General features: G+C 41.8%; 1 protein-coding gene across 13 annotated transcripts in view; it reads left to right on the forward strand.

The window, feature by feature from the left end:
- The window catches only part of TCF12 (transcription factor 12), a 278,333-nt gene that overhangs the window by 58,846 nt on the left and 206,777 nt on the right, over window positions 1-12,710 (forward strand). For 6 of the 13 annotated variants that reach the window (XM_073618786.1, XM_073618784.1, XM_073618783.1 and 3 more), the window contains one exon: window positions 9,612-9,701. The exons of the other annotated variants lie outside the window; for them this stretch is intronic. In XM_073618786.1, coding sequence (XP_073474887.1) covers window positions 9,612-9,701 — 90 coding nt within the window. The remainder of the gene's footprint in view (window positions 1-9,611; window positions 9,702-12,710) is intronic. 13 annotated transcript variants of the gene reach the window in all.

Genomic DNA, 12,710 nt, shown 5'->3' on the forward strand with positions numbered 1-12,710 from the left:
CCACTTAGTGCAAACACAGTGGAACTAGCACTACAACATATCCAAATTTGGGGTTCCTGGCACCAAGTGGCCCCGAGATACGGGGCCCCAAAGTCGGGTCTCAAAATGTCAAACACTTTTCTGCAGCAGAGAATGACATTTTGTGACCCGACTTTGGGACCCCATATCTTGGGGCCACTTGGTGCTAGGAACCCCAAATCTGGTGTGCAAAGTGGAACTGGCCCTACAACATATCCAAATTTGGGGTTCTTAGCCCCAAGTGGCCCCAAGATACGGGGCCCCAAAATCGGGTCGTAAAATGTTATTCTCTGCTCTGCAGACGCAAACGCGGTAAAACGTGGCAAAACGGGTGTTTCTAAACGCCGGTTTCAGCTTTTAAAAATGTGTTCAGCAGAGTTTGCACCGGCGTCTCTTGTGCATGAAGCCTTACTCTGTTACCCCTAACTAAAATTTTACAATTTTACAACATTTTTACATTTGAAGCCCTCAGAGGTTTCTTGGAGAACCTTAGTGAACAAACAGCATCATGAAGGCCAAGGAACACACCAGACAGGTCAGGGATAAAGTTGTGGAGAAGTTTTAAAGCAGGGTTAGGTTATAAATAACAATCAATATCTCCCAGAAAATGGGAAAGAGTATGGCACAACAGCACTGCACACCTACCAAGACAGGGCTGTCCACCTAAACTGACATGCCAGGCAAGGAGAGCAATTAATCAGAGAAGCAGCCAAGAGGCACATGGTAACTCTGGAGGAGCTGCAGAGATCCACAGCTCAGGTGGCAGAATCTGTCCACAGGACAACTATTAGTCGTGCACTCCACAAATCTGGCCTTTATGGAAGAGTGTCAAGAATAAAGCCGTTGTTGAAAGAAAGCCATAAGTCCTGTTTGCGAGAAGCCATGTGGGGACACAGCAATCTAATGTGGAAAAAGGTGCTCTGGTCAGATGAGACCAAAATTTAACATTTTGGCCTAAAAGCAAAACGCTTTGTGTGTTGGAAAACTTACACTGCACATCACCCTGAACACACCATCCCCACTGTGAAACATGGTGGTGGCAGCATCATGTTGTGGAGATGCTTTTCTTGAGCAGAGACAGGGAAGCTGGTCAGAGTTGATGGGAAGATGGATGGAGCCAAATACAGGGCAAGCTTAGAAGAAAATCAGAGTCTGCAAAAGACTTGAGACTGAGGCGGAAGTTCACCTTCCAGCAGGACATCCACCCTAAGGCTCGGTTCACATGGGGACGACTTGGGATCCGACTTGTCGCCCCTCAAGTCGCCCCAGAAAGAGATTCACATGACAGTGAATGGGAGCGTCCTTAATAGACACTACTGAAGTCGCTCCGACTTCAGAGCGTACTCCCTGTACTACTTGGATCCGACTTGGTAGGCGACCTGTACCATAGAAATCAATGGAAGTCGCCTCCAAGTCGGATCTCTCTCTAAAGTCAAGCGACTTTGCAGGCAAAAAATTTCGTTTGCCCAGGCAAACCCCTCCCTCCCAGAGAGCTGATTGTCCTGTGATTGGCCACAGCCGAAGTCACCTGTCCTGGAGGTGACTTGAAGTCGCGTTGTAATTTGCTGAAGTCGCGTTGAAGCCGCGTTGAAGTCGCCGTGCAAAGTCGCGCTGAAGTCGTGTTGCCCCTGTGTGAATCGAGCCTAAACATACAGCCAGAGCTACAATGGAATGGTTTAGATCAAAGCATATTCCTGTGTTAGAATGGCCCAGTCAAAGTCCAGACCTAAATCCAATTGAGAATCTGTGGCAAGACTTGAAAATTGCTCTTCACAGAGGCTCTCCATCCAATCTGACAGAGCTTGAGCTATTTTGCAGAGAAGAATGGTCAAAAATGTCACTCTCTAGATGTGCAAAGCTGGTAGAGACATCCCCAAAAAAGACTTGCAGCTGTAATTGCAGTGAAAGTTGGTTCTACAAAGTATTGACTCAGGGGGGCTGAATACAAATGCACGCCACACTTTTCACATATTTATTTGTAAAAAATATTGAAAACCATTTATCATTTTCCTTCCACTTTACAATTCTGTGCCACTGTGCTGATCTATCGCATAAAATCCTAACAAAATACATTTACATTTTTTTTTTGTAATGTGACAAAATGTGGAAAATGTCAAGGGGTATGAATACTTTTTCAAGACACTGTATAGCAATGAGTATGTCGCTGGAACCTTAGGGCCTGTGGAGTGCTTCACTAAGAAAACAAACATGCTGGCTGCTGAGCTTTATTCACAGATATCTCTAGATTGTGAAACCAAGGGTAAGGGCCAGTGTTGATGGTCTTTTTCCCGTCAGAACTACTTCTCTCTCTGCTTCTGGAAAAGCAGCTTGAAAAAGTCAAATGGAGGTCAACTGCATGTATATGCACCTGTAATGAATTCAGAATGTTTTAGGAAACATCCTAAACTAATGCTAAAGTGGAACTAAAGGTATCTTTTTTTCTGAGTGCCAGTCTTCGAGCCTTGTCATTGACTGGTGTGGGATGATGACATTCCTGCACATGTGCATGAGTCGGTCATCCTGGCATGGTGATCAGTTAACAGCGCCGGAAAGGGCAGCGAGCAGCCAGGTGGAACATTTTAATGTGGCAGAGACATTGCAGGTCTCTTCTACAATAAGACTCCTTTCACACTGGGGCTGTGTTATCGCTAAAGCGCCGCTCGTTTTAGAGGCGCTTTACTGCTGCTTTTTGGCTGCTAGCAGGGTGCTTTTAACCTCTTTAAAAACTCTTTCTTTATGGCCCTTTCAACGCGCTGCCCATTCATTCCAATGGGCGGGGGCGTTTTGGGAGTGCTGTATACAGAGCTCCCAACCTGCCCCAAAGATGCTGCTTGCAGGACTTTTTCCCCGTCCTGTAAGTGCACCGTCTCGGTGTGAAAGGCACACTGGAATGAATGAGAGGCAGTTTTCAGGCGCTTAGCAGAGGCTATTTCTGGCGCTAAAGTGCCTGAAAACCGCCCAGTGTGAAAGGGGTCTAAAAGCCTACCTGCTTTCTGTTTCTTACAGGAGAACTTTAGTTCCACTTTAAAAGCATGTATACATTTTCAGCCCATAGCCCATCAGCACTGGCCCCTACACACATAAATAAGATGACCTTTCCTTGTTAGATATCTGTAAAACTGGCGTTTTCTCTTCACTGCTCATGGGCAGAGGGTTTACACACGGTGTAGCCTTCATTAGTTCTTTCTAATAATGTTACAGTAGTTGTATATGCTGAGATAGAACATGTTTAATATATGCCACATGGCTTTAACAAGTGCCTTTTATGAGCAAGGATATAATTGCATCTTATAATTAGAAAGCTTCAGATGTAGCCAGAGGTAACACAACAGTAACTACAGTGCATACTTGGCATATTAGGATGTGTGCTCATTGTAATTTGCTTTGAGTCACTTTTTTTGTTTTTTGATAGTATGTGTGTGTGTATATATATATGTGTGTGTGTATGTGTATATATATATATATATATATATATATATATATATAATTTATTATATGTGTGTATATATGTATTTTCAAATTAATGTTTTTTTTTTTTGTACATTTTTACATACAGTATATACAGTATGTCCGCACTGATTTTTACCCTTTCGCTGCCAGAGCCATTTTTGCGTTTTTTTGCACACATGTTTAAAAAAATAATTTTAGGCCTTGAGATTACACAAAACCCACAAATATATATTTTCTGAAAGCAGATGCCCTAGAGAATAAAATAGTGGTAATTCCAATTTTTTATGTCACGCGATATTACCGCAAATTTCACTAAAAGGCACACTAACGTGAATTTTAAGCCAAACAAACACAATAAATGACCCAAATTTTTGGTAAAATAGAAAAGACGAGGTTGCAGCAAGTAAATACCCAACATGCCAAACCTTAAATTTGTGTGCACCTGTGAAATAACATCAAACTTCAGTACCCTATAAAGGCGACGTGTCAAAAGCCCCCTATAGGTATCTGTTTAGTGTTATGGAGGAGGTCTTCACACATAGGCACCCTGACACATGCGTTTACGTTCACATGTGTGGGGGTGGGCCTCAACATTTTTTTTGGGGGGGGGGGGGATTTTGTGCTTGGGTGTAACTTTTTTTTTTTTTTTTTTTTTTTCATCACATAGGCGAAAAAAGTCCCCTATGTGATTTTTTTTTTTTTTTTTTTTTTTAATATTTGGTGACCGGTTCTCTTTATTGAGATATGCAGGGTCTAAAAGACCCTGCATGTCTCCCCTGTGCTCCACTAAATGTTTTGCAATGCAGATCGCATTGCAAAACCTTATTTCCTGGCTGAGCTAGCCGGGGACACTGAGAGCTTGACCTGGAAGTGACGTCGGATGTTGCTTTCTGGGTCACAAGAAGAGGAGGAGAGCAAACGTGTGTCCGCTCTTCTCCTTCACCTCCAGCCACCGATGCCTGCCATAGAGCTCCTGGGCCCACCGATGGGGAAGTGGAGCCCAGTAAGCATGGCAGGGGGTGGTGCCAGTACCAGAGGTGTGAGAGGGCAATCGTGCTGCAGCGCTGCCACAAGAATGCTCTCACCTGACGGGCAGGAGTCTGCCTGTCCATTTCACACACAATCCTGGTGGCTGCAGCCTCCAGATTGTGTCTAATGCCCCCCCCCCCCCCCCCTCTCTGTCAGGTCTGTACGACATTCGGACTTGGTGGCAAAAGGGTTAAGGAATAGCAAATGCTATGTAAAGATGTCCACAGTTCACAAGACAACTACATTTTTTATGAATGGAGTATGAGAAATCAGTGTAGTAATCAGATTTTATATTAACACATATATTGTGACCTTTAAATGCATTACAGGTAAAGTAGTAGTTACAGAGGCAAGAAAAATGTAAACCTCTTAGTATTCTGTTAGTAATTTGCTGTAAAATATGATCTGATCCACATCTAAATCACAATATTTTTATATATATATATATATATATATATATATATATATATATATATATATATATACAAACGCAATGTGTTTAAGCTGATAAAACACAAACAATTCTCATGTCTTTATTGAACACGCTCATTTAAACATTCGCAGTGCTGGAGGAAAAAGTAATTGAACCCACAGACTAGTTTGCACACCTGGAGTCGAATTGTGAAATTAATTTGGAGATATTGTTTAGAGCTTCTTTGATAAAGGATACTCAAACATTATAGGATTGCTATTCATAAGAAGCATCACTTCCTAGAAGTGGGAGCCTAGCCAAAATGACCACCAAGGCACGAAGGAGAATCCTCAATGACTTAAAGAAAAATCCTCAAACGGCTAAAGGCTTGAAGACCTCACTGGAACTGGCATGATTCTACCATACCAAAGTCTTTGAACAGGTAGCGTGTCCATGGCTTAACACCATAGAGGAAGCTGCTGCTGCTTACATTATCCCAGCAGTAAAGTATAGTGGAGGGAACATCATGATTTGGGCTTGCTTTGCTGCCTTAGGACCTGGACCATTTGCCATAATCGAGGGGAAAGTGAATTCCCAAGTTTACCAAACTATACAGGATAATGGCAGGGTGGCTGTTTGGCAGCTGAACCTTTAGCCCCGCTTCACACTGAGGCAGCGCGACTTGCAGCGCGACAGCCTCAGGCGACCTGGACACGACAGGGGCGGCGATTTGCAAAACGACATCTATATAGAAGTCTATGCAAGTTGCCTCAAGTCGCCCCCAAAGTAGTACAGGAACCTTTTTCTAAGTCGCTCCGATTAGAACGGTTCCATTGTACAGAATGGGACGCTACTTGTCAGGTGGCTAAGTCGCCTGACAAGTCGTCCTAGTGTGAACCGACCCTTAGAAGTTGTGTGATGAAGCAGGACAATGGTCCTGTTTAACGTACAGCGCTTGTGCTGTGTCGTTTGTCCCTTTTTGTATGATGTAAAAAACCTGATTTATCCTGCCATTTTCCCTTTGTCCCTCTGTGGCTGTTGATCCATGATACCATGGTCAGTTTTCGTGCTTTTGTCATTCGGCTGCTCTCCCTCTCCCCCCAACCTGGCCGTCGGCTCCTGTGTGTGAACTGAGAAAACCCCCTCCCCTCTTCTCCCCTCCTGCCACTATCCCCTGCAGCAGTAAGATTCCTGCCAGCCCCTCTAATACTGTGAAAAAAGGTATGTAGCTGCCAGATCTTCTAAAAACAAACACACTGAAGTATACCTTCATATTATAGAGGGGCTGGCAGGAATTCCAATCAGTGGCTTTACATCCACTTTAGGCTGGGTTCACATTGTCGTCTCGCAGCTGTGTGAACAGTTTCCATTGAGAGCAGGTCACAGGCTCCTGAGATGCGAATTGGATGTGGTGATATCCGCATCCAAATCGCAATAGCGTGAACCCAGCCTTAACCCCATAGAGATGCTGTGGCATGACCTCGAAAGAGCCGTTCACCCCAGACATCCTACCAATGTGTCTGGGCTAAAGCTGTTTTGGAAAGAGGAATGGTCAAAAGTTTCTCCTGATAGTTGTGCAGGTCTGATCCAGAGCAACCGAAAGCACAAGCACTTGCTTAAAGTCCTTGCTGCCAAAAGGAGGTTCAAGCATCTATAAATGCCAAGGGTTCACTTACTTTTTCCTCCAGGACTGAGAATGTTTAATGGGTGTGTTCAATAAATACATGAGAAATTTCAATTGTTTGTGTTATCCGCTTAAGCACATTGTGTTTGTCTATTGTCGTAACTTAGGCTGGCCATACAATATACAATATACAATTTTCTTGTACAATTTTTTTCCTTTTAGATTTAGCAAAACCACAGAATGAGAGGTCAAACCTAAACGCTTTCAATTTGTATTCAGTCAGGCAGGCCCTTGCTCTACATAGTTGAAGGTAAATCTAATGGAAATTGACCAAGAAAATGATGCCTTGGACGGGGATCGGATCACATGGCAAATTACTGCAAAAAACAATTCATTCCTAGGGGTTCACATATTTCTTGCCCTGCATATTTGATGATTGATTGTCACTGATAATTTTGGTTATTGGGCAATAAACAGTCTGTGCCATATATAGTTTTAAATCATGTTTTTTGTATAGCTTGTATAGCTTATTGACCCAGTAATTGTGTGCCTCAAATGTTCAATTATGAAGTGTTTCCCAATCTATAGTGCTTTGACTCAGACTGACTAATCATATATGTTTTCTGTTCTGCAGCCTGAAAGCCTGTTGTATTTATACAAGTTCATGTGTTGCCTATTTTTAGTTTTTTTTTTTTTTTTTTTTATTGGCTAGTTTTCGGAAAACCCTCAACATGGACTTGCTTATAAAATCCACTTGCCTTTTCTTGTAGAAATAATTAAGCCACATGCACATTTTTTTGTTTTCTTTTTAAATTGGAGTGATTGTGCGGGGACCTCTTCTGAAAGGTATTGCAGCCACATACAGTAGATGTATATACATTCATAAAAATGATCATCTCGTCAGTATTTGTTAAAGCCCAATTCAGGGCTTCAAGGGTTACATACTCATTAAGTCCAGGGGGTTGCAGTAGAGGCTTATTGCCTGACTTTTTCCTGACCCCAGCAGAGTCTCTCCAGAGGTGTCACTAGTACCCCACAGCTGCCTCTCTAAACTGGTCTTGGCTGCTGTAGCACCCTCATCTCTACCATGTACAATACAGTGTTAATAGAGGAGATCGTCGGACCAGGGAGTCGGGTAAGTAATGCGGTCTCTTTCTGTACCCTCCTAGAATTCAACTCTTGTAGTATGGGGTGTTTTTAAATCGGCCTGTGCTTACGGCTTTACAGTGCTGCACAGTAGCTGCGTTTACTGTTCAATCAGAGTCCATTGACACCATGAAAATAATGCAATTTGTGTGATAGCTTATCTCCCCAATAAAATGTGCTGGTGTGGTTTTGTCTGTTGCCCTCACTTTGCTCTGTAGTGCACCAAGCCTAAGGTGTTGCTGTGTCATTCTTTTAGGGTGGTACTGCAATGAGTCTTCAGAATGTATGTCTGATGAGTTAATAAAATAATTAATCCTGAGCATTTTTTTTCTTTTGTGGCATTGTGGACCCATTTAAAATGAATGCACTGCGGTAATGCATGAAGTGTGTTGCGGCATTTGCCTTACCGAAATACAACATGCTGTAAACAGGCTTTTTATTGGCTAATCCATCCTTCCTCAAGTACAGCTTTGTCAAACTGGTATTTTCTGGGCCACTTACCGCCTTCTTGCTCCCTCTCTGTTGCCCTCAAAGGCCAAAAAACGAATTCCTCGATGTGAGCTAGTTGCAAATTACAATTCTAAATTTTAAGCTGTTTTACGACTCCTTTGCCTATTAAAGATGTGTGTGTCTGTTTGTTTTTTTTTTGTCTTGTTTTTTTTTTTACTAGTAGCACCATTAAACAGTTGCTGATAGTATAATACACTATATTTAGTTCCAAAATTCCATTTTACCCCCCCCCCCCTACACTCTAAGGTCCCTAACTCACATTCATACATACACATATTAGGGACAATTTAGACAGGATCCAATTACCCTATATACTCGAGTATAAACCGACCCGAATATAAGCCAGGCACCTAATTTTACCACAAAAAACTGGGAAAACTTATTGACTCGAGTATAAGCCTAGGGTGAGAAATGCGCAGCTACTGTAAGTGGAAAAGAGGGTCGACAATGCCCATTTGCATGCCTCACTGTGCCCATTTGCAGCCATAGGTCCCCCGAACTTCAAACTCTGTAGTTAATGGTTCCTAGATGCCCCCTAGCTGCAGCCAAAATTTGGGGTCTCTGGACCCAAAGGGTCCCGAAATGACATTGCTGCAGATGGACACAGTTGACCGACTTTGGGGCCCCATATCTCGGGGCCACTTGGTGCTAGGAACCACAATTTGGTGTACAAACCCACTGGAACTAGCACTACAACATATCCAAAGCTGGGGTTCCTAACGCCAAGTGGCCCTGAGAAACGGGGCTCCAAAATCTGTTCGGAAAATGTCAAGCACTTTTTTGCAGCAGAGTGACCTTTTCCGAACTGACTTTGGGGCCCCATATCTCGGGGCCACTTGGTGCTAGGAACCCCAGCTTCGTAAAATGTCGGTTCGGAAAATGTCATTCTTTGCACCAGAAAAGTGCTTGACTCGAGTATAAGGCGAGGGGGGAACTTTCAACACAAAAAGAAGTGCTGAAAAACTCGGCTTATACTCTAGTATATACAGTAACCTACCAGCATGTCTTTGGACTTAGCACAAACCACTCTAGTGGTTAGTCTACAAATGTACAGTATAAAATGTGCTGTAATGCCATAAAGATTGTAAAAGCACACGTGTATAACCGTATCAGTAAAGGTCAATAGTGTAGCAGAAACAGGTTAAAAATAAATGAATAGGCCATTAAAAAAATACAAATAAATATTAAAACAAAAATAGCAGAACCAATATATGTGTGGATACTAGACAGAAACTGAAGGCCTGCCTCCTTTTGAGGCTATAATCCCTCAAACCTTTTCAGTTACATTGAGGCTGGCCATACACAGTTCGAATCTCAGCCAGTTCAGCAGGATCCATTTGATTTACTTGGGTACAACCAGCCTGCCAGATTCTCTCAAGGGTCTTGAAGGCTTTTTTTTTTTTTTTTTTTTTTCCGCTGTAGGCTCTGATGTTACCTTCCCAAAGGGCATCAGTGCGGCAGAGGCTACGTCATCAGTGCTTTCAGGGAAACCAAGAAGTGGGCACAAGAAAGGTAAGTAAAAAAAAAAAACAAAAACAAACAAGGTTAGATGAGTTTCATATCCGCATTAGTAAAAGTGCAGAAAGGTCTGCTTTAAATATATATTTCACCCGCCTAGTGCAGGTGTGGAAAATTGCGTTTTTCCTGTCTTTTACATAGTTTACATATTTCTGTGTTCATTGCTCCATTCCTTTCGGTCAATTTTATTTTAGTTTTACAAGTTTTATACATTTTTAAAAATTTTCATTCCTTTTTACCACCATTGTATATTCAAGCCTTGTTTTACCAACAAACATTTTAAGAAATGACAAGCAGCGCTTGCTTTGTGACTGTGGTTGGCTTGATCACAACTAGTTCTTAGCCCTCTAATGAAGGATAAGTTATTTCTGCACTGCTGGCTATTGAAATCAGGCAGCCGCAGCACCAGTGAAAGGCTGCCGGAATACAGCGACTACATTTGATAGGATGCAATCATTTTTCTGCCAATTTTCCTCCCCGTTCAGATGATTTTCAAACCAACTTTTATTGAGCTTGGTGGTGCTTGCAGGGCCACCCATGGCCTGAATCTCAGCCAAATTCAGCAGAAATTATCAGGATGTCATTTTTTTATTTTTAAAGTCTTGACCACAGTGATGTATCAAACTTATACATTCCATTTAAGTTGCCTAAAGACAAAACTTAGTTTGTATTTTGTTTTTGTGTTCTGATTAACGTTCACATTTTTCTTTCATGTTCTATGCAGTATTTTTTTTTTTTTTTTATCATTTTGATGTTGCAGAATAGCAACTTAATTAAAGTGATTTTGTTTCATTTTTGTGGTTATTTGTCAATTCTCAAATAACAAAATGTGCTGCTTAAGCCAGAAGAATGCTGATGAAAAGTTCTTACTGACAAGAGTTGCATGTAAATGAGCTAATTTTGGCAACCTCTAATAAAAACACTAAAAAAAGGTCACTCCCTTTTTCAAGCAAAAATAATTGAGCATTATTTTTGAACAATACAGCATTTCACGCTTGTGTGAGGCTGCACTCTGTTTGACCAGAACCCCAGGCCAGAGGTCTTTGAATGATTTTTCTATTTTTAACCTTTTCACAACACTCAGACTAATGTTTGTTGAACAACAGAGCATAGTTGATGCGTGGTGTGCTTGCGTCAGACATTTTAATCTCACTAGTGTTCACTCAGTGGTAGAAGATGTGAGCGACGTACTGGTTTTTCTATACAGCATTGTCCGTTTTAAAAGGTTGTTATTGTGGGTGAGAACTGCAAAATGTAACTGCTATTACGGCAGAGCTAGGTTTATACGTTTTTTGTTTCATACTGTTTTTTTTTTAACTTTATTCTTTTCCCAAAGTTTGTGAGGCTGATTTACTAGGAATTTTCTCAGTAATTTGTCAGATATTTACTTCAATTATTCATTGTGTGAAAAGCAATTTCCGGTTCCTATGCTTTTTGTTATTGGATAATTGTAGCGAATATTCACACAATTTATGACAATGACATAAGTGTTCTTTAATGTAGAACTATAGGCAAAATTTTTTATTTTTCATTTTGGATACAGTACGGGAGGGTTATACCCCTATAAGGTTTATTTTTGCCATCTTTATCCCATTGGGGAGATTTACCTTCACTTCCTGCCCCATAGCCAAACGGGAAGTGAGAGGCAATCCATGCAAATTAAAGTGGTACTAAACATGCGCTGTATAATTTACATTTGTCCTTTCTATTTCGATATATCAATGATGGCACTGTAGTTATTAAAAAAAAATTTTTCTTTAAAACCCCCCCCCCCCCAATCGATATACAGCTGTCACATGACCCAGATCTTTCCCTGCATTCTAGTCCTCTGCTGCTGGTCACATGTTCAAAATAAAAAAAACAGCCTTAGGAATACAGTAAATTTAGTAAAATGAATATCAATAAACTGTATGTGTATATATATATATATATATATATATATATATATATATATATATATATATATATATATATATATATATATATATATATATATAATTATTTTGAAATCAAATCTATTGTTTTTTGGTAATCGCATGGTGTGGGTGGATTTCAGTCTGTGTCTTGGAGTTAGTGAGGTGAAGCCTCAACCAATCTACATGTAATATCCCGCCCGATCGTGTTAGTGGGCATGGAGGAGAGGGGGGGGGGGGGAGAGTGAGCTGTCATAGACCACTGTGTATACACCCACATGTGTCACTCTAGTCACATGGGCTGTTCAGATGTGATAGGTAGGAAATGCTCAGCATAGAAACTCATTGAAAACTGAGCATGTGCAGAGCTGCCAACACTGCTTTGCAAAATCCCTAGCTGAATTGGAGACATGGACAGAAGGTGAAGATCTAATGTCATGGTGACAGTATGAGTTTGAACAGAATGTAATGAAGCATTTGATAGTTTATGATGTGGGTTTAGTGACACTCTTAGGGCCCCCAGGTCACCAGAAATAGTATCCCCATTGGAAAATTTCCCCTCTATTACTTTTCTGGGGACAACCCAAAATTTGGGATTTTCTTTTCACTTTTAATGATAATGGGTAAGCAGGACAAACAGAGGGTGAATCACCTAAATGGTGGCACAGAAAGCAATAGAAGTTTTGTTTATTAATTTTGTTTTTTTGTTTAATTTTTTTTTTCCAAAATTCATAATTGCCTAGGACGATCCTGTATCAGTCCGATGCTTCTTCTCTTCCCCACCTGATCTCTGTTCTGATACACCCCCCCCCCCCGCACGCTCACTCTGGAGTGCTGGACTGTGGAGGGGGTGGCAGCGGCTGGCCACATGCCGCTCCAGGGTTGTGGGTGGATCCCCACCATATTGTCACAATCTTTCCCCAGCCTGGACCAGCTCTGTGACATCAGCGGGCTTCAGCCTGCCGTCTGCTGAAAATGGGTCACAGGAGTGCAGAATGTGGACTGCCGTGGGGGGGGTGGGTAGTGAGCACCGCTGGCAGGAAGGGTTGAATGGGAGCCATTCACCCAGTGGAAGAGAGTGAAGGAAGTG

This window comes from Aquarana catesbeiana, linkage group LG03, assembly GCF_042186555.1.
Source record: "Aquarana catesbeiana isolate 2022-GZ linkage group LG03, ASM4218655v1, whole genome shotgun sequence".
Lineage (NCBI taxonomy): Eukaryota > Metazoa > Chordata > Amphibia > Anura > Ranidae > Aquarana > Aquarana catesbeiana.